The sequence below is a fragment of the Bactrocera tryoni genome, chromosome 5 (genome assembly GCF_016617805.1).
Source record: "Bactrocera tryoni isolate S06 chromosome 5, CSIRO_BtryS06_freeze2, whole genome shotgun sequence".
Classification (NCBI taxonomy): Eukaryota; Metazoa; Arthropoda; class Insecta; order Diptera; family Tephritidae; genus Bactrocera; species Bactrocera tryoni.
Window position 1 is genome coordinate 31,924,848 of NC_052503.1, and position 26,375 is coordinate 31,951,222.

General features: G+C 37.0%; 4 protein-coding genes across 5 annotated transcripts in view; 2 read left to right on the forward strand and 2 right to left on the reverse strand.

The window, feature by feature from the left end:
- The window catches only part of LOC120777656 (alpha-protein kinase 1-like), a 58,422-nt gene extending 34,643 nt beyond the window's left edge, over window positions 1-23,779 (reverse strand). Inside the window, exons 1-4 of one of the 2 annotated variants that reach the window (XM_040109107.1) lie at window positions 23,129-23,779; window positions 21,483-22,062; window positions 20,547-21,425; window positions 20,287-20,479 (exon numbers count right to left, since the gene is read on the reverse strand). In XM_040109107.1, the coding sequence (XP_039965041.1) occupies window positions 20,287-20,479; window positions 20,547-21,425; window positions 21,483-21,998 (1,588 nt within the window). In that variant the 5' untranslated portion in view covers window positions 21,999-22,062; window positions 23,129-23,779. Of the gene's footprint in view, window positions 1-20,286; window positions 20,480-20,546; window positions 21,426-21,482; window positions 22,063-23,128 lie in introns of those variants that run through there. The other variant, XM_040109109.1, reaches the window with a different exon arrangement.
- Window positions 10,983-17,938, forward strand: LOC120777657 (monocarboxylate transporter 14). Its single transcript, XM_040109110.1, has one exon. It carries the CDS (start codon window positions 14,568-14,570, stop codon window positions 16,938-16,940), a length of 2,373 nt encoding a protein of 790 aa, XP_039965044.1. The 5' UTR covers window positions 10,983-14,567; the 3' UTR covers window positions 16,941-17,938.
- A 185-nt stretch (window positions 23,780-23,964) lies between the features above and the next one.
- On the forward strand, window positions 23,965-25,076 carry LOC120777658 (cyclin-dependent kinase 1). Its single transcript, XM_040109111.1, has one exon. It carries the CDS (start codon window positions 24,061-24,063, stop codon window positions 24,964-24,966), a length of 906 nt encoding a protein of 301 aa, XP_039965045.1. The 5' UTR covers window positions 23,965-24,060; the 3' UTR covers window positions 24,967-25,076.
- A 120-nt stretch (window positions 25,077-25,196) lies between these two features.
- Window positions 25,197-26,244, reverse strand: LOC120777659 (enoyl-CoA delta isomerase 2). Its single transcript, XM_040109112.1, has 2 exons — window positions 25,709-26,244; window positions 25,197-25,649 (listed from the first exon to the last, which is right to left on the reverse strand). Exons 1-2 carry the CDS (start codon window positions 26,090-26,092, stop codon window positions 25,254-25,256), a joined length of 780 nt encoding a protein of 259 aa, XP_039965046.1. The 5' UTR covers window positions 26,093-26,244; the 3' UTR covers window positions 25,197-25,253.
- Between the last annotated feature and the right edge of the window lie 131 nt (window positions 26,245-26,375).

Sequence of the window (26,375 nt, forward strand, 5' to 3'; positions counted from 1 at the left end):
TATTGCGAAGCATATAAATAAATATTGAAGCATATAATGTAGAAATTCGCTGTATATCCCATTGGTGGCAGTAAATCTAATGCATTTCTAGAATGCCGCTGGCCGCACTCGATACACTGATTAACCTTTAGACACAAACGGAAATGCTGGCCAACAGTTTCTCAACAAAAGCTGTCGTCACCATTGCATTCGCATTTCACTGTCACAGGCAAAAAAAATAAAATACAAAAAGAAAGTAATACAACAACAAAAATAATATATAGAAACAAAAGCAAAGTAATACAACAACAAAAATAACACACAGAAACAAAAATAAATGAGAAAAACAAGAACAGAAACAAAAAAAACCAAAGAAAAGGCAACAAAATCAGGAAAAATGACAATCAAAGCAGAAAAAAATAACAAAAACAAGAAAAACAACGGATATAAACTTACTTTGGATTTAAGCCAAAAAAATATAAATAATTTTGTTTTTGTTGCGGCTAAAATAAAGCGAGTGGTCTTTAAGTAAAATATTGCAAAAACAAATACAAAATTTTTTCACACACACACACACACACATGCACATATTTAAGTGCGCAAATAATATTACTGGCTTGCACTTGACGCTCGTTGGTCTGGCCTGCTCCCGACCGTGTGATTTCACTGCTGTGTTTTCGTCGCCCACAAATCGATTGTCTCGAAATTTATGACCCAAAAGCGAGTATTGCAAGTGAAAAATGAAATTTGGGTGCTTTGCTGCTTCTCGCTTCTCACCTTTTCTGTCAAATTGCATGCACAATTAATCAGGTCACCGGCGACAGCATTCGGTGCTGTACGGTAAGGATTATCGGTTCATTAAGCTCAAATCGAAAGTTCATTGGGGAGCATTGATTGCGGCGAGCATATCGTTTGTGTGCGAATAATGCAAATTACTTAATTTGATGAAACGAAATGTTAATGAGGAGACACGTTAATGGCCTTGAGTAACTATATACGCCATAAACAAATTTACATGTATTGGAAATGTGTATACCAATTGTATTTATATTTTCCTTCTGCTCTTCTCGCTCATTTCAGAGCAGTTCAACAATCCTGCATAGTAATGCACAAATTTTAAAGAGCTTTTATACATTTTCTTTTCAATTGAAAAGAATGATGAGGTACCTCACAAAGCAAGAAAATGTAAATAAGTGAAGATATGCGTTGAATTTTCAATCATGTGAATTGTATACAGATACGAGGGTGCGCTAGTATATTACTGGAATTTACAATTAATTAAGCGGACAATGTCGGAAATGCGGCTATATAGCTAATAAATAATTAAATTTCTCAATTCTCTCCTGGTTTAAGTAATATTTTCTTTTTCAAATTCTCAGATTTAATGAGAAGATTAATTGTTCGAAGGAAAAATTTGAATTTGGACTTATAGCTAGAGTTCAGGCTGAAATTCAACAAGTCAGACACTTATACATAGTCGAATCTCAACATTATAAATTTTTTTTAGGGCTTACATGCGTTTACGGGTTTCAAAATTTTTTTTTATCTTTTTAAATTCTACAACACCTCTATAATATTGGCCGAAAAAGTTGATCCGAGTAATAGTTTCGAAGATACAGCCTTGAGAACTTGTGCGGTCGGGCTAGCTTTTATTTTAATTCAAACCTTTATACGCCTTTTTCTCGAAACTGTGTTTTCGAAGTCGGTTGGCAAGATTTCTCAAGAACTACTCAACCGATCTTCATGAAATTTTACACAGTTCTTTGAGATGCAATTCTTAAAGACTTGACGAAGGATTTTTTTCCGATTACAACTATTTGAAAAAAAAAAATGTCGCGAAATTTTCACTGAATTTATTACTTTTTTTTTAATTTTTTCACAAAATCCAGTTTTTTTTCCTTCATCCAAGTTCTAAGTGAAGGTTTTAACTAAAACACGTATTGATTTACTTAAAATCCTGTTAAAAATTATCCTGCCAACGCGGACGCATCTTTTTTTGAGGGATCACCGGAAATGACGTCGCAATGGCCGAGTTTAAAATATTTTTGTTCAAAAATTTCACAATTTCTTTGTTAATAGTGTATGGTATGTTTGAAACAAAGCAAATTCTAATAAAATATTTAATTTTTTATTCGAGAAGGAATTGTTGAAAAAGGCTGTTTTCACCCGGGGAAACCCATCTAACACCCTTAAGAGTATTAAATTGGTAGAATAATGAAGAGAAGAAGCGACGTTAACTTCGGCTGCACTGATACTCTTATAATAATAAAAAATCTTTATCTTGATTTTAATCGTTCCGTTTGTATGAAAGCTATATGATACATATATGGGAGTGGCCAGAAATGATTATTTTACATTTGGCTCAAGCAGCTCACGACTTACGGTCTTAGACCAAGTATCCTCTGGGTAGCCAAAAAACATCCGTTTGAAGACGAGCTAAAGTGAGAAGGCCAATCATACCCTTCCAGGGTTGTGCGCTGGGTTTGGGACCCGCCACGACTGTCAAACCGAACGAGGCAGTAAACTTCAGTAAGTGGAACTGAATAATTCAAATTAGTCTATCAGTGGTCACCATTGTATCAAATTTTCAATAAAATGTTTAATTAAAACTGAAAAAAAAATCTGATTCCTTTTACTCGCAGAATAAATATTCAAAGTTGGTCTACCTTGATGGCTCTAGACTGGCGAGAAAAGCACAAAAGTAAGGTCTTAAAACTGTCTAAATTACTAATACATATCCACAATAAGTACATATGTATATTAAAAAATACTTCTGTGAACAGTCATTAACGAAAAAATAACCAACCAGCTCATGATCCGGTTTCCAACTTTCCAAAAATAAGAATGCCGCACGCAGCCAATAAATTCAAATAAAATATTACAAAATTATATTAATAAAATTACATTTATTTTTTTTTTACTTAAAAATATGTATTATATTTTTGCGTTGAAAAAAATCAATGAATTTCGCTTTTTCTCTGAAGATGTTTAACCACAGAAAATCCTCAATACTCTCTCAGATATACAAGTAAAGCGGCGATATGACTCAAAACATACTTATGCACAGTTCTTTCAACTTGCTACAAAAAACTTTATATGGAGACCATTCTATAAAAATGTCCGAAAAATGGAAATACATTATTTGTACCATTGTTCCTATGTCTTATCAGAATTCTTAGACTTGAGTACAACGAGTACTATGACAAGGGAATGTGGAAGCGTTATCGGCTGATGTTTCCTGTTTTCTTTTCTGTTAAACAAAAGATGGTGAATGTTTGTAGAATGCAACAGATAATATGTGAAGTGAAATCAACGTTGCTCAGCTGTTGCTCACTATTGACATTTTTTATTAATAAAAAATTGCTTGATTTAACTGGACTTCTGGAATGCTACACATATTTTCCGATAACTGAAAACATTACAAAATTTATTGCTTGAATGGCGAAAAATGAAGAAAATACGTCAGTAAGAGCTTCATTTGAATAAGAGTTACTCAAGACCTTCGAGTTGTTTCTCTTAACAGAGAATTAAATAAAAAAAGTAATTACCCCAAAATAAGAGAAATGTATTATCGATCAATAAATTAAAAGCCACTTTATCGAGATCAATAAAGACTGCAGACTAACGACATGAAAACAATAGAACTCATCAATGCTGTGATGGAGCGAGTTAAGGAAGCTGGTTGAGCGGCAATTTCTTCGGATTCGGATATAGGAGATAGACAGGATGACGAACACCGGAACTCTCTTCTTGCTTTGCTTTAGTAATTTCTACAGCTTAGTACCGGTTAAAGATATTTGCAGCGGTGTTAAATTAAGGATTGTAGCGCCAAAAAGAATATGAAAAATATTAAATAGTCGAACAGTCATGAACGAAATCTAGAAATCACGAACTGACATAGCCTGATTGTCTCGCCGACACACCTATTTTTTTATATACATACATATATGTATATATATTTACCTCTCTATTGCAAAAACAATTCTAATTTCACCTCAATGTAACACAAGAAAAACTTTGAGTAAATACAACAATTGTAAGCCATAAACAAAAACTGATCACAGAGAAAACAATAGCAACAACAAACTACTTTCAACAATGCGAACACTTCCGCTTAGTGACGAATCTCCTGTTTGTGGAGAAGCGAGTCGGTTTACGCAAAAACAACAAAAGCTTCGCACACAACATTTCCATTGATGATATACACGCATACATATGTATACGTATGTATATACATACATAAAATGCACTTGCTATAAAATCGATACAAAATCAACCGCATTGCGATGGATATTTGCGGGCCTTTTGCAAACAATAAGCTCGTAGTGTAAATTACTTTAAATTGCTACAAATCGCCTACTAATGACTGTTTAGGTGTGCGCATGTACACGTGCACAAATATAAAACAGATTGTAAGGGTAAATAAATAAGCGACTCGGCGCAATTTAAAGTGCAGCTAAGTATTCGCCTCTAACGTTGATTAGTAAGTCGCGCAGTCGAGCGCTTATGCAAAGCAAAGTGGGCTTGCGAGCAAGTTGCAAATGACAGAGTAGCTGCCGGTTAGACCTGCACTGCTTGGTGTTGAATCCTTTCAAGCATTTATATAAATTATGCGTTGGCGTTGCAAAACGCCGCTAAAACGACAAAGTTGCTGCTGACGAGGCGTTTTCAGTAGATTTGCAAAGTGACAATTTTGTTAAAGAGACGCACACACATTATCTTAGTGGGTAAAGCAGACGCTAGAACTTGCTGCTACTGCTTGAGGATTCCTTCTGAATTTTAAATTTCAACTAAAATACACTTGCCCATTATCTTTGCACACTACTGTCTTGTAGTTTGTTCGATTCCCTACTCTAGAACAATTGGCAAGTCGAAGACAGTAAATAGTCCCCGAACTTGAAAAGAATTCGTGAATATTCACAGGCGAAACGCTTCGCACAATGGGCTCTTGAAAAGCTCCAAGAAGATCCGACGTTTTTGAGCCAAGTTTTGTTCAGCGTCGAGACTCATTTCTTGCTCAACGAGTATGTAAACAAACAAAATTGTCTCATTTGGGACGAAAAGCAACCAAAAGATATTCAAGAGCTGCAATTTCATCCAGAAAAAACAACGGATTGGTGTGGTTTATAGGCCATTGGAATCATCTGTCCATATTTTATCAAAAATTATGCCGGTGAGAACATAACTGTCAATAGCGCCATGATAACCGCGTATTTGATGCCTGAAATTGAAGCTCGTGATTTCGGCGACATTTGGTTTCAACAAGACGATACCACTTCTCACACATCGCATCAATAAATGGATTTATTGAGAGAACACTTCGGTGAGCAGATAATTTCACGTTTCGGGCGGAGTCTCTCGCCAGTTACCAGTCGAAATGCTCGAACCAGTCAACGAAAATTGGACTCAACGGATGGACCATCTGAGATGTAGTCGTGGCCAACATTTGAAAGAGATAATCTTCAATAAAAACCAAAGAATGTTCTTTCGAATGATAATAAACATTCCCCATCAAATTTGACCATCTGAGACGTAGTCGTGGCGAACATTTGAAAGAGATAATCTTCAATAAAAAACCAAAGAATGTTCTTTCGAACGATAATAAAGATTTCCCATCAAATTTGAAGTTTCTTTTATAAAGACAACCGGAAGTTTGAAATGCTTATGTAAGGTGTATGGGAGTTGGTAAAACTGTTGACCTGATTTTATTCAACATATCATGCTTAGCAAAAGATGCTCTATGAGTTACATTAAGATAACTCATTTACAAATTAACCAATTAAATTAAGTAACTGGGGCTAGGGGAAGTATTGACCCGATTTTACCCATTGTTGTCATAAAAAATTCTATCCATATTTCAATATTAGGTCTCACGAATTGACCGAAATGATATGATGAAGGCTTAAAGACCGAACTGTAGCTTGAAATTTCCAAAAACGTTTTCTTCTGAACTTTGAAAGGCTCCTAATTATTATTATTGGCTGTCTAGAATATGAAAAGTATTCTTTTATAATTTTGAAAGAAAAAATCGTCCTCAGATGATACCGTTATTATTAACATGAAAAGTGATTGATTTTAAGTGAACAATCACAGTCTCACACCCACCGCGAAAACTTGGCAATCTACATATTGCAGCTATAACTATAAACAATACTCTGACGTCATTATTGACAGCAGAACACGCATTTTTCCAGTCGCTTTAATGTCAAACGCTCGTAATATTAAATGCTGTGTGGGTTCAAGTGCAGATATAATATAACTTCAACAACATACATATGTATATGCATATATTACTATACTACATTATATATTACTTCTATGTACATACATATGTATGTATATTTTGAAAACAACAAAATCTACACGCCATTTTTACTTTTAATAACCATGACTAAGTCAAAGAAAATGCCGAACAAGTAGAATCCAAAGCTCACATCTCGCCAACATAAGGAAGAATGTCACTACAAAAGACAAATGCGCTATTTTTGTTGCTGTTGTTGTTGTTGTTTCTGTTGCTGCTATTATTATTGTTGTTGTTGTTGATGAAATCATGTCAATACGATGCAAATAACTCAAATTAAATTCGGGTAGCGATGTTTTACTTTTAACGGTTAACGACCGAACCAACGAGCGCTTCCTCACGCTGAATAGGATTAAGTCACAATTCAGCTCTGGGGCTTTAAAGAGCGCAAAATGTTAAATGCTAATATTTTTTCTGCTATTATTTGTTTGGGTGTGTGTATATATGTATGTACATACATATGTATGTATGTGTGAGCGACATTGACCGAATGACTAGGGCAGTCAGACAAACCCCCTAAGCTATGTAACTGTGTGTGTGTGTGTTTTGTTCTTGCTTTGACTTTGGCTTGATTTTCCTTTCTTTTGGACCCATGTAGAATTGTCTATAACTGTGTACGTCCGTTTGTATGCACTTGAGTATACTCTATATTAGATTGAAAGGTGGCGAACGTGACGATGCAATACTGGTATACTCGTATCCTCTACTGTTATACGCGGAATGTGAATCGCCGAGGGCACATATGCCGGCGTTGCATGCCAATAGTACACGAGAGGGGTGAGTGTTTACACAAAAATAAATCCCATCTCTTTGTTACATACATACATATGTATGTATCTAGATACAAGCATTCGCACGACTGCACAGTCATTTTTGTACAAAGACAAAGTAACGAAATGCAAATACTCGCCAGAACAAAAGCTTGCGTGTGTCTATGTATGTAAATTGATTCGCCATAAAAAGGTGTATGCAAAAATAAAAGGATTATAATTATAGCAAAAGAAACAATAGATGCGATAAATGAATGGGCTTTCAACATGACCGAGGCATCCTTCAGCTACTCGACAATATTTATGAGCAAATAAAACTGTTATAAATATGCATGTGTTACAGTGTCGCGCCTTTCACGGCTTAGTAGCTTCAATATTTGTTGTTGTGTGTGGTACGTGTAACCAGCCAGCGATCTGTGACATTTTTCTGATTTTGTTTTCATGACAACAATAAAGAGAGGACCATGGATTGCCTCCACTATGATGGCATTACAATTTATAGGTCAGTAATATTCTATATGCCAATATACAAAATCGCGTGTCACAAATTACCCTGCAGACGAAACTTCCTAGTAGTGCACCTAAACTAGTTAAGAACTGGTCTTTAGGTAATAAGTGCACGGACTATGTGAAGTGAATATGAATTTAGATTGTTTACCCCACTAGAAGTTGAAATATTTTCGAAATCGACGGATATTGAACCCCCTAATTTGTTATAACAGCCAGACTTAATAAAAATTTATTGAAAATATAGTTCGATCCAACCTTTGGGAACCTGTTTTTCTTAGAACGCTATCCTTAATTGTTGCACAGTCATTTTCGGGTCTTTAAGAAATTTTATAATTTCTTTTTTATTTTGGAATATAACAAATTAAATTTCCGCCGTTTCGTGAATGAAAGAAATTTGTTATACAAGATCAAAATAAGAAACCCACAAACTTGGTCATTTGAATTTTTCACAAAAATTATGAGGTTATGTCAAAAAGGTGTTGCCATATAAGTTTTCTTCATAGGTTTCGTAGTTTTGCCGGAAATTCAGTTAAACAGTTGTTAACCCTTAAAAATTCAAACACGTCTCTCCCCTTCTTCTTCCTAACTTCAGATCGTCTGTAAATTATTTTTCCCTCTTATTTTTGTTATTTTATCATTCGTTTCCAATGTGTCTTAACCTGTTATGAACTTCTTTCAGTTTTTACCACTTTAAAGGGCCTTCTTAGATAAATAAATGAGGATTGCACCGCGACCTAAGGTCTATTGTACCTTCTCCTAGGTCACAACGACTCACTTAGCCCCAGCATATTAATAAATTCCAATATATTGCTAAGTGCTATAGAGTCGATGTGATATCTATTTGGAAACATGGACCCAATGGCCTTTACCTTGCGCCTACAGACTGATATGCAGTCCATTAGGAGATGTTCTGGAGTTTCAGGCTCCATGTCACAGAACCAGCAATTCGCACAAGAAGCTAGACCCATGTTATATACATAAGTGCTTCTTAAGATTACAATGGCCAGTATAGAAGACAACAAGTAGACTATCCCTTGAGAGGTTGATTACATATTTAAACCTTTTAAGCTTGGCATGAGGCATGACATGTGTAGAAGATGTTGCCAATACCTCACCCTTTACACTGCTTCATCCTTGCGAGGCAGCTCCTTTATGGTATGGGGACCAACCACAATGAAAGGTTCGGGAACAACCATGTTGGTGGACGCTGCGGAGCGGGCAAGCTTATCAGCCAGTTCATTTCCGGCTTTACATTAGTGGCCTGGCACCCAGGTAAGATGCACTTTGTTTCGATCTAATAGAACTGTTCAGTCATTCTATACACTCATGATCGTTTTGAATGCCGCTTGACTATCGCTTCGTATAACTATACGTTCATTGCACCAACTTATAGCAAAGACCTCTGCTTGGAATATGCTCGGAAAACTACCCATAGATATGGAAAGTTTGGTACGTGGTCCTGCGACCCCTGGTCCCATTCCCTCCGACATTTTCGAGTCGTCGGTGTACCACATGATTGAACTATCCGTAAGCAGTAACTCGAGAGTGGAGTCGTTCCATTCAGCATTACTGCTGAGAGTACCCTTGAACTTCTTTGCGAAGTTTATACTTTTGGTAATGCTGTCCCTTGGGAGAAGAGCCAGTGGTATATAAAAGAAAGACATTGTTTTCCCAAAGTATTACATTCTAAATAAATTTCAAAATAATATCTGAAAAGTTAATTAAATAAAAAATTGAGAACCAATAAAATAAGCGTCTGCAAAGAATTCAATAAATCGAATCAATTTCCTAGCGGGCACCTAGCAACCTCTATGGGGACAAATTGGTTATCCCCAACAGCACGTGTTCAATGGCAGTCAGCACAAATGTGGTACAGCAAACATGTGAAATGGCATTAATGTACTGCAACGTTGCCATGCAACAGTGATAAAAATAAAGCGAAAGTGTATTAGCAATTTGATAAAATTCGATAACTAGCAAATACATACATACAAACATGACACACTACAGCATGGCCGGTCACCTGCTGACACTGCTCTATGCGCTAAACCGTCATCAAAAATGGGTGGAACAAAACAGCTGAGCAAGCAGACCAACAGTGAGAAATGCATACATATGCTCAAAGCGCACAAACACACACACACACACAAGTAGAAAAAAGAAACATTTTTACATATAGTTTGTATATGCATGGCAACAATGTCTTCCCGGTTTTTACTTTCCGCACAAGTGATTGCATGAATGAACGAAGAAAACCACCCTTGCTTCGCAGAATGCAGAGCAACAACAAAAAATACCACAACGTAAGTAAATTAAAGCTTCAGCTAATGGATTATAAAGCAGAGCCTTAATTTACGGCGTTGCAATGCGACGCCGCTCGAGGAAGTGGCGGTCGCTCCACACATACACATACACACGCATGCTTGAGCTGTCTGCTGGCGAAAAGCGCTGCACTACGTAAGCAAGCATAATGCCGGGTATGAATGGTTGGTCGCTTGGTTAGTTGGTTGGCTCAGCATTTTGCTGTTTTTGACAGCAAAGACTTCGTCACCTATGCTTGCTTTTGTTATAGTTGTTGTTGTTTGAGTTTTCGGTTGCTAACAGACCGCGAGGCATATTTGTTGACGCATTTCCAAGCATGATTGGCACAGCAAACGCTCTGGCTCTCTCCGAGTTTTCTTTGAAATCACACCACTTTTGCAGCGAAAAACCTCCACATGTGCACAGAACTTTGCCGAAGACCAGGTGACAGCAGCTGACACGCTGCTTTATTGTTATTGCACGGTGAATTGTCAGAAATCGTACGCTCAGCGAAAATTTGCTTTTCGCAAAACAAAGCACAGTATAAAGTAGAAGCGAAGCAGGCAGCCAAACAAAACCTAAATAAACTTGAATGCAAACAAAACAATTTTTGTTTGTCTAACTATCAATGAGCGCAGCACCTTTCCGGCAGCGCGGTGGCAATGCATTGTTGATGAATGAGCGAGTAGCGCCAGCAGAGTGGCGACGAAATACTATCCGCTCGTTCGTTGGGAGCACAGCGGTGTGCCTACTGCGCCTGCCTGCTCTTATGGGCGCTATTGGGAGAGCGCAAAAACGGCTTTATCATACATATATAGACACACATGTATACATATATTCACATGGTTTTAGCGCGTTGCAGCAACAAAGACGGCGGTCAAATACAAAGCATTCCCATAGACATGTGTACACACACCGTCTTGTTCAGCTGCTTGTGGTACAACACTACGTATGCGTACCCTGCACCACCACCAACACTGCTGCCGTCGTCACAAATCATCTTCGCTTGAAATTCGTATAACAGTTTGGGGCGGCGCGCGCTGCATAGAACATTTTCGTTGTTCAGCTGTGTAGCTGTATGCATTGGCAAGTTTTACAGCCAGGTCAGTTGGCAGTCGGCAGCGAAACAACCGTGCGAATTGTGCTTTCCTCTAGTGGTGCAGCGTAACACTGTTGGACCACAATTAGCTAAAGCAAAATTCATATTTTCTTCTAGCATAATATTTTTATTCAGCTACAGTTGACGAAAAAAGCTAGCAAATATAAATATTGCTTGCGTGTGTTAATAAAAGAAGTGTCGCACGACGCCAGCGTCGTTGACGGCGACGTTCAGAAGCGAACTGTTACAGCCACCAGCAAGGCAGGTAGGCAGGCAGTCAGTTAGCCAAACTGCGCTGTGGAAAATCATATAAAAATATTTTTTTAGAAAATATAATAAATTTAAATTGGCAACGCTTAAATAAAGCAAAAACAATATAATAATAAGAGCTGCGAGTAATACAATAAAAATTCAACTGAAATTCAATTGACGTACGTTGTTATTGTTGGTTGGAGGCAGTGATGGAGCTGTTAGGCAAGCAACAACTCTAACAACGACAACAGCAGCGACGACTGAGTCAACGGTAACGACAACGACGACAGCAACGTTGCGACTAGCTGCTATTCGAAACTAAAAGCAACAGTAACAGCAAAAACAATAACAATAGCAACAGTGACAGCAGTGCTACTGCCTATACCAGTAGTGTCAGTGGCGTTGGCGTTGGCGTTGACGTTGGCAGCGTACGTAGACGTAGCAGCGGCGTAGCTGTGACTGTGGCGACAACGTTCTTTGTAACAAGCTCGTGGATTTGTTGTTTTTGTTGAAAACATTTATCGATCACGCGTCAAACGAAACGGAGCACTCGCTCGGCTAACACACATTTGTATAATGTAATATGGTTGTATAAAACAAACATTAAAAAACAAGAAAATTAAATATTCATTGTCAAAAGGCAAAACGGAAACTTTGCGGTCGTGTAGAACAAAACGGAAAATCGAAATATAGCAAAATAACACAAAAACAAAACGGTGCAAAACGCTAACACACCACATTCGACAAGCGGAAAATGAGCTATTAAAGTGCATATAGGCGGAGGAGGCAGCGTGAAGCAAAAGGAAATATACAAATTAATGCATTTGCAAATTTCTAATGTGAAGTCATTTATGTATGCTTGTAAATGCAATACATTTTGACGAATGTTAACCAACTAGCACAACTGCAAACCAAAACAACACACGTCCACAACTCAGCACTGAAACCAAAAACAATAAGGAATAGTGCTGGTACAACAACTTGAACCACAACAACAAAAACATTTTCGTCGCATTACGCATTTAAACTTGAATTAAAATTTCTATTGCAAACGCTTAACACGTTGCAAGTACAAAACTCGTGCAGTTGAAGAGCAAGGTTGAAAGGAAGACTGCATATTTTGTTGTAAAAAAGAGAAAAAAATACCAACACGTTGAATGCACGAAAGCCTAAGGTAAAGAGTGTTAACGGTTCTGTGCATTTTCATTTGCTGTCAATGCAAATTGAAAGCAAAAAAGACAAAAAATAGCAGACAAGAAAAAGAAAATTCAAAAAAGAAATTAAAAAAAATAATATATGCAAAAAAATACAACAAAGACAAAAGTGCAGATACGCCCCAGCGTTTAAGTATTTCAATAATAACAATAACAAAGCGCATACTATAAACACAAGTTGCAGCGCGCAAGCAGCTGAGCAGAGTCAAAAGCGTAGATAAATGAAAAATAAATACTCAAAAAGTTACATATAATCATATAGAAGAAGACCACATAGCAGCAAACAGCAAATGACAGCTGGTGCTGCACATTGGCGAGCAAAGAATAGGGAAAAAATACAGGAAAAGCGTTTTTGAGGAAAAACGGCAAAGTGTAACAAAGAAAATACTCATGAACACATATGTATATATGTACATGCATATAAACAAAAACGTGTAGAAAATAAGCTATATATTATAGGCGTTAAAAAGCTTGGAGAATATATTTATTCAAATAAAAGCAATATTACGATTTACTACGCAGCAAAAAGCACTGATTTCAATTAAAACAAAAAAATCAAAAATTAAAGAAATTGTAGGTGAAACATTAAACAATTGCATTACTCGCTGAATATCCAACTCAAGTAAACGTGATTATACAGAATAGCAAGTAAAAACAAATTTTTCGAAAATATTTCATTACAAATTTTTAGCCACACAAGTGACACTCTCATTGAAAACGCGCGCGTTTTTCTTTAGCTTTGCTTTGCAAACTTATATACTTACAAAACATGTGTTTATATATATTTAAAAATAGAGAATAATATAAATACAAAAATAAGTAGTTTAGTGTTACCTGAATTGTTGAAAATTCTGCTTCTCCGGTAGCACATACAGTGTAAATTTATTAAACACAAACACAAAAAAAGAAACTTGCTCAAGTGCATTGCATAGTTACTGCAGCGCATAACAAAAAAAAAAAGCATACGAACATATAGCCAAAGCGTATAAAACAAAAACATCATTGAAATAAAACGAAACACACACACGAAAAAGTGTCATTCCATTCGATAACGTCAACAAAACAAAGTGTAAAAGAATATCAAGAAATTATCAAATAAATAATATCAATAGCAAGCAAAAATTCATAGCCAAACGCGCTCTCGCACTCACGCCGCGTGCTAGCAGCGCAACCAAGAGCAGAGCGCACATTCTATAACGAAACTGTCATACGTTCGGTGCTCGCATTACGCTCGCCGCTCAGCCACTCTTGAAGGCGAATTACGACGACTACTATAGCCACTGAGTCTACTCATCATCATCAGAGCACACGGCAGTTGTGCCGCGCGTTTTTGTCTTTGCCATTGTGGTCGTAGTCGTCTTCGCCAACGTTATCGACAGAGAGCAGAGAGCATACTGTTGTTGTAGCGGCCCACCACCCATCAAACGACCGACAAGCCGACAAGCTAACCAGCCAGACAAGTAACTAACAGCGCGAGCGAACAAACGTGCAGAGTTAATGTGTGACAGCGAGTCAGCCAACCGCCAGCAGTCAGCAGTTAGCACAGCAGTCTGCGAAGATAAAGCTTAAACAGTGCCGAAATCCAAAAGGAAGAAATTCTTAAATTAATATTGAACTTTGCTGAACCGCGACAATTGACCATCAATAATCGCGGTGGTCGCAAGTTCTCGAGCGCACTTACAATAAGAATTAAAATAAAATGAAATAAGAAGTTAAAAAATATAAAATAAAACAACACGCACATCAAAAACAAAAATATTCGCCTATAATCGTACGTGGTAGAGAAAAAAGTGAAAGTCAAAGCAGAAGGAAAAAAGGGACGAAAAAACGTGTAGTGTAGTTGACAAAATAAAGGCAGCAAACCAAAAATTTTTTTGCTCGTGATGTAGTGGTGAAGAACGGCAAGCAGAAAGAAAGCAAGCGAAAAAAATAAATAACTTCTGAAGAGCAACTACGGCTACGAAGTGTAATAAAATACTTAAAAGTGACTATAAAAACATAAAAGAAAAAAGCATAAGTGAAGTTATTGTGTTGAAGCAAAAAATACTTGGAACACCTAACAACTACCTAACTTCGTTAGAATACGCCACTTAACCTCCAACTTTGTAGCAATAAGAAAAACTAGTATTAAAAATAAAAATATGGGTGATACAAATGCACTGGGTTCCGGTACGCGTCTACGTAAATTCGATCGTACAGACAGTGAAGTTGCATGTGAAGAAGCCGCGCGCCTTACCGCCGACCTGCAGGAAGGCACCGTCAGTCCGGACGATGAGGATGATCTCAGCGAATACGGCGAGCTGCCACCACCGCCAGACGGCGGTTACGGTTGGGTCATCTGCTTTGCGTCGTTTATGTGCAACATGATTGTTGACGGTATCGCGTACACGTTCGGTATATTCCTTGGTGAATTCGTCGATTATTTTGGTGAAGGCAAAGGCAAAGTGGCCTGGGTAGGCAGTTTACTGAGTGGTGTTTATCTGAGCGCTGGTCCAATTGTGTCCGCGTTAGCGAATAAATATGGTTGCCGTGCAGTATGCATTGCCGGTAGCGTTGTGGGTTGTATTGCATTCGTACTGAGCACGATGAGCACGTCCATTAACATGCTGATGCTAACATACGGTGTGATCGGAGGTTTCGGCTTCGGTATGATTTACCTGCCTGCGGTTGTGGCTGTCGGTTATTATTTTGAAACGAAACGCTCACTGGCCACGGGTATTGCGGTATGTGGCTCTGGTTTCGGTACGTTCGCCTTCGCGCCATTAGCTACGTATTTGTTGCAGTTGTATGGCTGGAAGAATGCACTACTCATCTTCGCGGGTCTCATTTTGAATTGTGCCATATTTGGCGCTATGATGCGTCCACTCACCTACCCCAAAAAGAAGAAGGTTAAACCGCTCATGCAGCGTATGTACGAGGAGAAGCAATTGCAATTGGAACGTGGTTCAATTGCTGGTTCACATTTCATGGTACAGCTGCCGGACGGCACCATGGAGCGTAAGCTGAAAATGCCACTCAATGCCGATCCCGGTGTACACTCTAGTCTCAATTTGGAATTGCTCGCCCAACAGGGTTCATTACATCCCGTCTCAACCCTACCAACTATAACCGAAGCAAAGGTGGTCGAATATCAAACTGGCGCACAAAGTCCACCAACTGTCGATAGCAATGGACAACTGGATGTGAAGCGTAGCGGTAGGCGTTCACATCGTAATTCGGAAACCGAGACCAGCCCTTACAACTCTGTGGATGCAATGACACGCAATGCCTCACAGCCCGCCTTTATGGCAGACCATCAAAGTCTTCCAAAGAATGGTTCGGTGCCTTCTTTTAATCGTGTACGCAAGACGTCAGCCAGCGAACGTTTCCAGCCATCCTTAGCTGCCATACGTGCATCATCGCGCGGCGATCTCGACAGCAATGGTGTTGAAATGGGATTTACCTCATCGAAAATATCGCTCTCACAGAGTCAGTCCAGTGGCAAAATGGTACGTCCAATGTCACGTAAAGATATCTTCTACTCCGGATCTGTGACAAATCTGCCACAATACCAGTCGCAAAAATCGCTCACGAATTACCGCAACTCCGTGCTATCGTTAACCAAATATGAAAAGAGCATGCAAAGTGTACGTGTACATGATCCGTTGGCTGAAGCTGAAAAAGGACGTGGACAATACGATCTTTGTCCCTGTCTCACCATACCAGACTCTATTAAATCCGTATTCAATACAATGTTGGACGTCAGCTTATTGAAAGATCCAGTTTTTATGCTTATCGGCGTCTCCAATATATTCGGCATGGCCGGTTTGTACGTGCCATTTGTGTATCTCGTGGATGCGGCTAAAAAAGACGGCATCGAAGATAGCTCAGCATCATTTCTACTCTCAATTATCGGCATAACAAACACCTTTGGCAGGGTAATTTGCGGTTATGTGGCCGATTTTCCCAAAGTCGACTCACTATTTCTCAACAACATTTGCCTACTCATTTCCACGGTGGCCGTTACATTAACACCGCTTTGCTCCTCCTACGGTGCCTACGTGACCATGTCCATTTTCTTCGGTGTCGCCATCTCCGGTTACATTTCACTCACGTCAATTATACTCGTAGATCTATTGGGACTGGACAAGCTCACCAACGCCTTCGGCTTGCTGATTTTATTCAGAGGTTTTGCCGCCATAATTGGATCGCCACTAGCTGGCGCTGTTTACGATGCAACCCAAAGCTATGATTTGCCATTCTATATGGCGGGCGGTTTATTTGCGCTATCCACGATCACCAGCTTTATGGCGCCATGCCTGAAACGTTGCACCACCTCCGATGAAACACCAATGCAGATTGATACGCTAACACCAATCGATGAGGAGCAAGGTGAAGAGGCGGAAGATGAAGAGGACCAGCCCATAACGATTGTACCGAAAATTGTGAAAACTCTACCCAGTCCACAACATGAGGAGACGGACAGAGGATTTCCAAGTGAAACAAATAAAAGTGGCGCCGAATCCAAGTTATAAAGTGGTAAATAATACAAACAAACGCCAGCTGGGCGTTAGAATATTTTGTTGAAAATTTTTTTGCGTAATAGGTTAGATGAAAATGCCACATAAAGTGAAGAATGAAAGTGTTACAGGGGTAACACACACAGACACACAATTGCGAATGTGTGTGCGCAGTCAAGACTACAAAAAACCAGAGCGATATTTTTTTTATTAACTAACCATTATTAAGCTTAAAAAGTGAAAAATCAATTATAACAGTAATAAAAAGATCAACAAATAAATGCAGAACTTATTCAACACTTAGGCTAATTTTAAATGCATACACAAGCACACACATACACAATACACGCAAACACACAAATTTAAAAGTCTAGCTTTGTAGCTAATTAATAATTTATATTATTATATAATGCTAATTGAAATAGCTAAACGAAACAATAAGCTCGCAATATAGCTAAAGGGTTAACTTATAAGTAAACACCTATAAATCGAAGCCCAAACGCGTATAGAGTTCGTAATCTAAGCAAAATGTACCAAAAAAGTCGAACCAAAACAAAAAGCAAACAAAAAATTATTATGTATTGTAGATATGTACTGGAATGTACGCAAGATTTTAATGTGAATGCAAAACGAAAAATGTTAAACAATTATTATTTGTTGTTATTAAGGAAAATGCTGCATTATTATATGCATATGTATGTAAATGTGAATTTGTAAGGCAAACCATGCAATTTGTAAAGTGTGAGAGAGATTAGAAACGCGAGCAGTGTAGGAAAATCAAGCGACTCGCAAAAAATCCTTTTTAATCGGTAATGTACTTGAAACTTATGTGTACAGTGCTAGGCATACTAAATATGTAAAATATGTAGAAAACGAGAGTGAATGCGATTGTGAAGCAAAAATATAGTATTGTTTACAAATCAACTCAAAACTCTATATTTATACGTTAATGTGTAAATAATTTCGATTCAATGAAACAATAAAACAAAACACTGTTAACTCGTTACAAACGATTTTTGATGTGCTGTATATTAATACATATGTATGTACAATAATTACATATGTCTATATAATCAGTTAGTTACTAATGCTCTTAGGCATAGACACAAATATGTGTATATGTATAATTTTTTTTCTTTTTAGAATTTCACATAACGCGCCTTCTTTTCAGCTATATTTTGATATACATTGTAAAGTGCTCAAATCGAAAATCGTTTCACGTATTTCACATAGAGGAATTTTTTAAGCGTACAATGCAACCTGAGCGGAAGGGTATTCACCTCAGTGCGAATTGTCAACTAATTATTATATATATATTTTTTATTTAAGTAGTTTTAATTGCGGTATGCAATTGAAAAAAAGGAATTAAGAAATAGAATAAACGAAATATATATACATATACATAGTATGTATGCAAAAAGCAACAATGTGAAGCAACAGAATCAATAAGCACAGCGTTTAAGCTGGCACCCAATTCTAGGCATGCCTATACATATATACACAAAGTACTAATTATAATAAAGCATAATAAATTCATGTGTATAATTAATTAAATAAGTATATAAAAGCTAGAAAAGCATGTTGAAATTGGAAAATGTACAAAGCACACAGTAATGATAAAAACAAAAATGTGAAAAATACGACATAAGAAATTGTTATTACTAGTATTATTTAAAAAAAGGAAAATAAACGAAAGATTCATAAAGAAAACTATTTATTTAATATTATTTGAGCTATGCCATTGTATGAATTTTTGCAAATGGATGTCCATAAATTTTGCAAATTAATGAGTAAAAAGTCAAAAAAAAAAATTGCTAATAAAAACTAGTGCAGCAATTTTTTTTTGTGACGCATAAAATACTGTGACATATACATATATATATATATATGAGAATAAATTGTATAATATACAACAATGCATGAATTGCCAAGAAACTGCAGGTGTTTTACTAAATTTCAATTATGCAAAGCGGTAAGTATCAACAAGAACCGAAAGAAAGTGTTAATTAATAATTAGAAATTACAGAAAATTACAGAACCGTTGCCACGACAGTCGGCTCAAAGTAAACGGAAGGAACGCGGATTTTTAACCGGCCAAGGACTGTCAACTCGGCACCATTCCTCGAAATTACTTCAGGAATGTTATAGGTCGCTACAGCAACAACAATAGCACTTAGAGACAACTTTTTTGCGAAATTTTTTTGTTTTTAGTTTTGAAAAACTATAATAGACGAGTTCTCAACACAAAGTTCCTGTAAGTTTTTTTATTTACGTAGATATACGATGCAAAAGTTCTAAAATTGTCGAGAATCCAAGCAAGTGCTATTTCCGATTGAAGTCTAAGTTTAAATTTTGCCCTATTACAACAATACGAGGGACTTAGTACTTAGTATTTATTGTAGATAATATATATAGTTGTATAGAGTATATTTCTTGTATATTTATTATATATGAGGCGTAAATATATTTCATAGCTTTTTATAAAACTTGAGTGGCAAAGTATTTGATTATCGCAAGTCAATGACTGTTGCAATACCCTATACATGTACATGCAAGAAGTATTTGTTGTACGTACATATGTATATTAAAGTGTATAAACAATTTATCGTGGTGTACACAAAGGCACAAACGACTCACATGTACATTCACACACACAACGGAATATAAAATATATGGCGTTAGCGATAACGTTTCAAATAATTTAAATAGACTAAGGCAATTGATATCGGAAAATGCCGAAGTACGCTGCACTTGTGGTCATTTAAGTTGAGTATAAATTAATTGATTTCAAATATATGCATTCGAAGGTAGCTACGTTGTAGAATGCTGCTTGGAAAGGTAAAAAAAACTGTATTTTTATAAATAAGAATTCATTTGGGGTTATATATGTATGTACATACATATATGCACAATGCGTTCCCACTAACTCGATGAATAATCGACACAACTAAACAATATTGCTATATAGCAATGCAAAGAATTTTGCAGCACAATAAAGCGTTATATTTATCATTGATAACATAGGTGCTTAAATACGCGATAAGGAAAACGCTTGGACGGCAAAAATGAATTTCGTACTAAACTTACTATTCTATGAACCAATTGAAATGGTCAAATAGTTTATAATATAAACAATTTAATCATGTTATCAGTAGTTCATAAGCAAATAGAATGAAAAAACGGTGCAGGAACACATTCTCGGTTATAGTTGTGTAAAATTATGGGCAAAAGTTTTAAACAAAAATGTGCTGCACCAATTTTAGTATTGTTTTGTACTATGATCACTTGGTATGCCGTCTGAACTGGTTTCACACTATTTCTAGTATAAATTTAGAAATGGAAAAAAAAGCATGGCACTTACCGCTTGAGTGGTGTGGTTTCACTTCCAAGACGGCGTTTTGTATGATGTGTTGGGTTTGGTGTTGCGCATGGCTATGATGAATAATTTGAGTTTCGTTGGACATTTGTATGGAACCAGCCGTAATCATTGTACCTGAGGTCACCATTTGTATGGCACCAGGTTGTGCAGCACATTCGACGATTTCTTCTTCCAGCTAATCGTTTGATAGTACAATAGAAATTTATTTGATAATTTTACTTCACTTGTTCAGTTTAGCTTACCTGTGCAACTGGTGCTTCTGGGTGCATTCCTGGCATTTGCGTCATTTGAGGGTCTTCATAAATATGCATCATGCCCATATGTTGCTGCACTTCATGTATTTGTGGATCATACATTGCATAGTTGGGGCTAAGCATGCTCGGTGTATCAACTGAACCCATGGAAGAGGCGTTGTGATTGATTTCTTCACCAGCATTATGCATTTCGGGAGTCATGCCATATTCATCGGCATAAATCTGTTGTGCATGCCACATAGGCGCCACCATACCTTCGGGATTTTGACGCTCATCACATTGACCGTCATCGCCGGGCAAAAATTGATATTCGGGCGGATTCATGACGGGCGGATACACAAATGGACTGCCCATGTAGTTATAGACGGGATGCGCATTATACATTGGCATATGCGAAACATACAGAGGTGTGCCAGTGGCTTGTTGTGCGGCCTGCCCTGGATGCAACATTGGATTCTGAGCTGCAAAATATGCTTGATATGGATAAGCGGCATATGCTGGTGGGTGCGCATATTGCGGTTGTGCGGCATAAGTTGGCGGTCCGGTCGCCATTAATTGGTTAGAGGAGTCGATTTGTTGCGATTGTTGTTGTTGTGTTAATGACTGTTGTTGGCCAATTTGATCTTGCGTTTGTACCATTTGCGGTTGTGGCGCTGGACTACCTTCCGGTGGTGGATGTCGTTGATTATTGTAATCGCCACGACGTGAACCACCACTACCACCACGACCGCGTCCGCGACGTGAGCCACGACTACTCATGGTACCCATTTGCGTACTGGGATTACCATTTCCACCGGCAGCAACAATAGCATTCGACGGTGCCAACGCTACAGGCATACCAGGTATAGCTTGCATAACAGATGGATTCTGAAAGTGGAAATAAAGTTTAATTTTTACTTCACATAATTGTATTATAATATATACCTGATCTGGGGGCATGTCACCCTGAATGTAATGTGGTGCTCCACCGGGTATATAAGCTGGTACTGTATGAGCCCATCCGTGCAAATTTACGTTGGCTGTAACATTGTTTACGTAAACATTGCTGGGTATTTGCGCCGGCATCATAGCTGCATACATAGGCCCCGCTTGATGAACACCCGGCGCTGGTACAAACATATTTGGTGAATGCATTGCTTGATTGTAAATAGGATGACCTGCTGACGTGGCGGCCACACTATGTAAGGGAGCTGCGGCGGCTGCCGGAACGGGTGTATATGATTGAGCAGGCGCGATTGCATTGCTAGACTGTTGAACAGTTAAGTTATTATTGTTTGTATTATTGCCATTGTTGTTATTGGCCGCAGGAGTAAATGGCTGAGCAGAAACAGTAAGATTATTATTTTGTAAAGATGTTGCTTGCTGTGTTTGATTATTAATCAAATGATTATCGGCGTGATTATTATTGTTGGGATTCTTGATTGTTGTGGACGATTCCATTTTTCTCTCGAAATAAAACCTTTTCTATGAAATGTAATTGAAGTTCGGTATGGTGCAGGAAGAACTGAAATATGAAATATAATTTTATTAAAACGTTATACCAGTATTTCTTCAAAATAGTATATTTTATAAATTCTACTGTTATCTCCGCAGCTGGACGTAGCCATAAATTTGAAATTCAAATAGTATTTCTTAATTAGCTTTACAATTTTTACTACGTTTTTTGTTAAAATATAAAAATATACTAAAACCAAAGAGTACGGCGTGCAAGATAATAATATTATTTCAGTGGTACATTTTGCCAAAGTACATAAAAGTGTACTTAAATTACATTACTAGAAATTCCCTGCCGGGCAAAAATATATTGTATAAATAAAGGAGCAACTTTTTCAGTGTAATTACATAAATATGAAAATCAAGCTCCAAAGATCATGAAATTTAGGAAAGACAACGAAAATGCATTGTAAACAATGACAACTACATTATTTAGAAACAAAAACAATCATAATAAAAGACTTATCCTGCATGTTAAATAATCTGTTTTTGTATTTATCCTGATAACCGGCGAATTTACAGCCGATACACATCGACTAGTTTTTGGGTTCACATAGCGTAACATAACAGAAAGAACTAGGCAGTCAATTGAATGGATTTTTTTCTAATAAATTCAAATATATGCTGAACTTTAACTTCATTTTGTCCGCTTGTCACAAGAACCGTGTGGTATAAAAAATGAAAAACCCCAAAATATAATCTCTGTAACATAACCTAAAATAATTTGAGCACTCAATATTTTATTCTTTCTTATAAAGAAGGTTTACAAAAATGTTGGTGTAAATTAAATGAAAATGAAGTTGCAACATAACACCACAAATGGCATTAAATTACAACACAAATAAAACTGCATTCGATAAAATTATTATGGCGTGATGAAATGTTTGTGGCGTGTTTATACAAATTTACATATGTTTGCTTGCATGTGTGTAAGCGGCGAGTCAGTTCAGCCTGCCGCCTGCCTGTGTGGCACTTTTACGACACATAACTTGAGTGATTGTAAACTTTGTCCCTCTCAAATGCATTTATTATTATAACTATTTACAATAATACTTTTCTATTCATATAATACCTACCTTCAGATTTTCATTTCATATTCTCTGCTTACGGACTAGCAGCCGAGCACCATACAACTATTTGTTTCAATAGCTCTTAATTAATTTTAGGACGTGTTTACTGATGCAAATCCTGTCGAAACTGTCAAGTGCACCTAGTTCCCTACTTCAATATCTTCTTTGAACTGTCGCCACAAAGTCGAAATGAAGTACTTCTCGCCAGCCGCAACACGCCGCTTTTATTGCTCCCTAATTAATACTTTTACAGATTCCAGCACTTATTCAGCTGTATTCTGTCCACTGATACTAGAACGACAAACACGATATTTTTGCAGTTCTGCCGTCTTATAGCCTGTGATTACTGCAGCACTTTTTTATTTTCTTTACACACTTTAATTAGCAATAGATTTGACCGAGCATTCCCACTGCGAATCAAATAAAGAAAAACAAAATATTCAATATGCGAATTGAAATTTTGTGTCTTATGGTATATCGTAACCGTGGATTAAATGAAATTAATAGTTCACTGTTTTTGTTTAATGTATGCACGGAAAGTTTCACTCGTGGAAAAAATATTTCTTTTCTTTCTTCCTTTGCTTTGCGTTTAGTAAATTCACGTTCTTGCAACTTTACGTGCCTAGTGCGGCGAACGGTTTACATCAAATACGAGAATGAATGCGAAAACGAGATAAACGAAGGCTCATGACTGACAATACTATGCGAGCGAAAGGGATTTAAGACTGGAAAGCGGTGAAAATGGCGACAGAGGAATGCCAATGGAAGTCAGGGTTGCATTATGTGAAAGGTGTGTTTTCCAGTATTTTCCATTGTAACTGAGCGCGAAATTTGTCTTTTCGATCGAAATTTTAATTTCGCACGTATTATAAAACTTGATAATTTTACTAATTCTAAATAATTAACCGCGTGTAAGTGTATGCAAATCAAAGTTTAACATGGAAGACTTTCAAAAAATAGAAAAGATTGGTGAAGGTACATATGGTGTGGTGTATAAGGGACGCAACCGAATAACTGGTCAAATAGTTGCAATGAAAAAGATTCGTCTAGAGTCTGATGATGAGGGAATTCCATCGACGGCAATAAGAGAAATATCCTTACTGAAAGAACTTAAACATCCAAATATTGTTTGTCTTGAAGACGTGCTAATGGAGGAAAACAGATTGTACTTGATCTTTGAGTTTTTATCTATGGACTTGAAAAAATATATGGATTCATTACCACCAGAAAAATCAATGGAAACTGAGTTGGTTCGAAGCTATTTATATCAAATTACAAATGCAATTTTATTTTGTCATCGTCGCCGTGTCCTTCACCGCGATTTAAAGCCACAAAATTTACTCATTGATAAGAAAGGTGTAATTAAGGTTGCGGACTTTGGACTTGGTAGATCATTTGGAATACCAGTCCGCATTTACACTCATGAAATTGTGACCCTTTGGTACAGAGCACCAGAAGTATTGTTGGGTTCACAGCGATACTCATGTCCAGTGGACATTTGGTCTATTGGTTGCATATTCGCCGAAATGGCTACAAGGAAACCACTTTTCCAAGGCGACTCCGAAATCGACCAGCTGTTTAGAATATTCAGAATTCTAAAGACGCCTACTGAGGAGACATGGCCAGGTGTTACTTCACTGCCGGATTATAAAAACACTTTTCCGTGTTGGTCAACAAATCAACTTACTAACCAGTTGAAAAATCTTAATGATCGCGGTGTCGATTTAATTCAAAAGATGCTTATTTATGATCCTGTTCACCGCATCTCTGCAAAGGACATTCTTGAACACCCATATTTTGACGGATTTAAAATGAAATTTATAAAGAATGAGAACGAAAAATAATACACCTTTATTTAAACTTTTACCATATTATTTTAATATACATAATTTAATGTGTTTATTCCAATATAAATAATAACGAAAATAGTAAAACTGTTTTTTATCCTTGAAAATGTATTAATATTACGATCGAGATTAGTTTAAGGAATGTAATTTTTCTTTGCCCCAAATATAACACCCTTATTGCTTTAAACCACTGATAAGGTTCGGTAGTAGTTTTTACACCTAAAAAATTTACCACATACCATACAATATATTTACTTTCATGATTACAATTTATCTTTTTAATATTATAATTTGGACTTATTTTTGCGTGATCCAAAAGCAACCAAAGCATTTGCGAACTCCTCCGTGGTAAAACGCTTGTTAAGTTCCTCGGACTCAGCTTTCAGCGCCCGATACAACGCCTCTTTCTCATGCATACGAATGAGAGATTTAGATATTTTCATTGACTCCGGGGGTAGTTCTGAGAAGTCTCTAATTGCTGGCCAAATATGTGAATCTAACGTGTTGTCTTCAAATACCCTTGAAACAAAATTAAAGTTGTAAGCTTCCTGAGCACTCAGTTTTTGGGACAATAATAGCATTTCGTTTGCTTTGGAGCGTCCAAGTATTAAAGGAAATAAATAGGAAGAACAGCTTTCAGGCACAATACCTAATTTTGTAAATGGAGTCAGGAAATATGCCTAAATTATACAAAAAATTAGATATTTCATTTTAATTAGAGTATGTAAAATTTGCTTACCTTGGATGAACACCACACAATGTCACAAAGTCCAGCCAATGTAGCTCCAATACCAATACAAGGTCCATTTACTAACGCCAAAGTCAATTTGGGACATTCAATTAGTGCGCTAACCATTTCTTTAAATATATCGTTTGCTTCTTTAATTTGCGCTTCAATATCTGAACCGTCCATAACTTGCGATAAATCATTTCCAGAAGTGAAAAAATCTCCTTTGCCCGTTATAACCACTATTGTTACACTGTCATCTTTGGCCGCATGTCGCAATACCAAACCAAGCGCTCTATATCCTTTTCTATCAATACTATTGAGTTTTTCCGGCTTGTCAAATGATATCGTTAGGACTTTGTCCTGTACCTCAACATTAATTCCACTAACAGTCATTTTAGTAATATTTTAAGTTCTCGATACAAATTGAAATTATAATTCTTCCGGTTCTCCTAAAAACGCTAGCAATTAAAGTCCATTATTGTTATAAGCTTGCTTATCAATATGTGTAATTATTTTTTATAATACAAATAAAAGAGACGGTGATAAATGTTTATCAGAGAACGCGGACTATATTATTATTAATAAACGTCAAAAAACTGGCATACGAACATATGTGTGTGGGAAATTTAGAAAATTCAGATTGGAAGATGGTTTTCCAATGTCAATTGTTTTGACA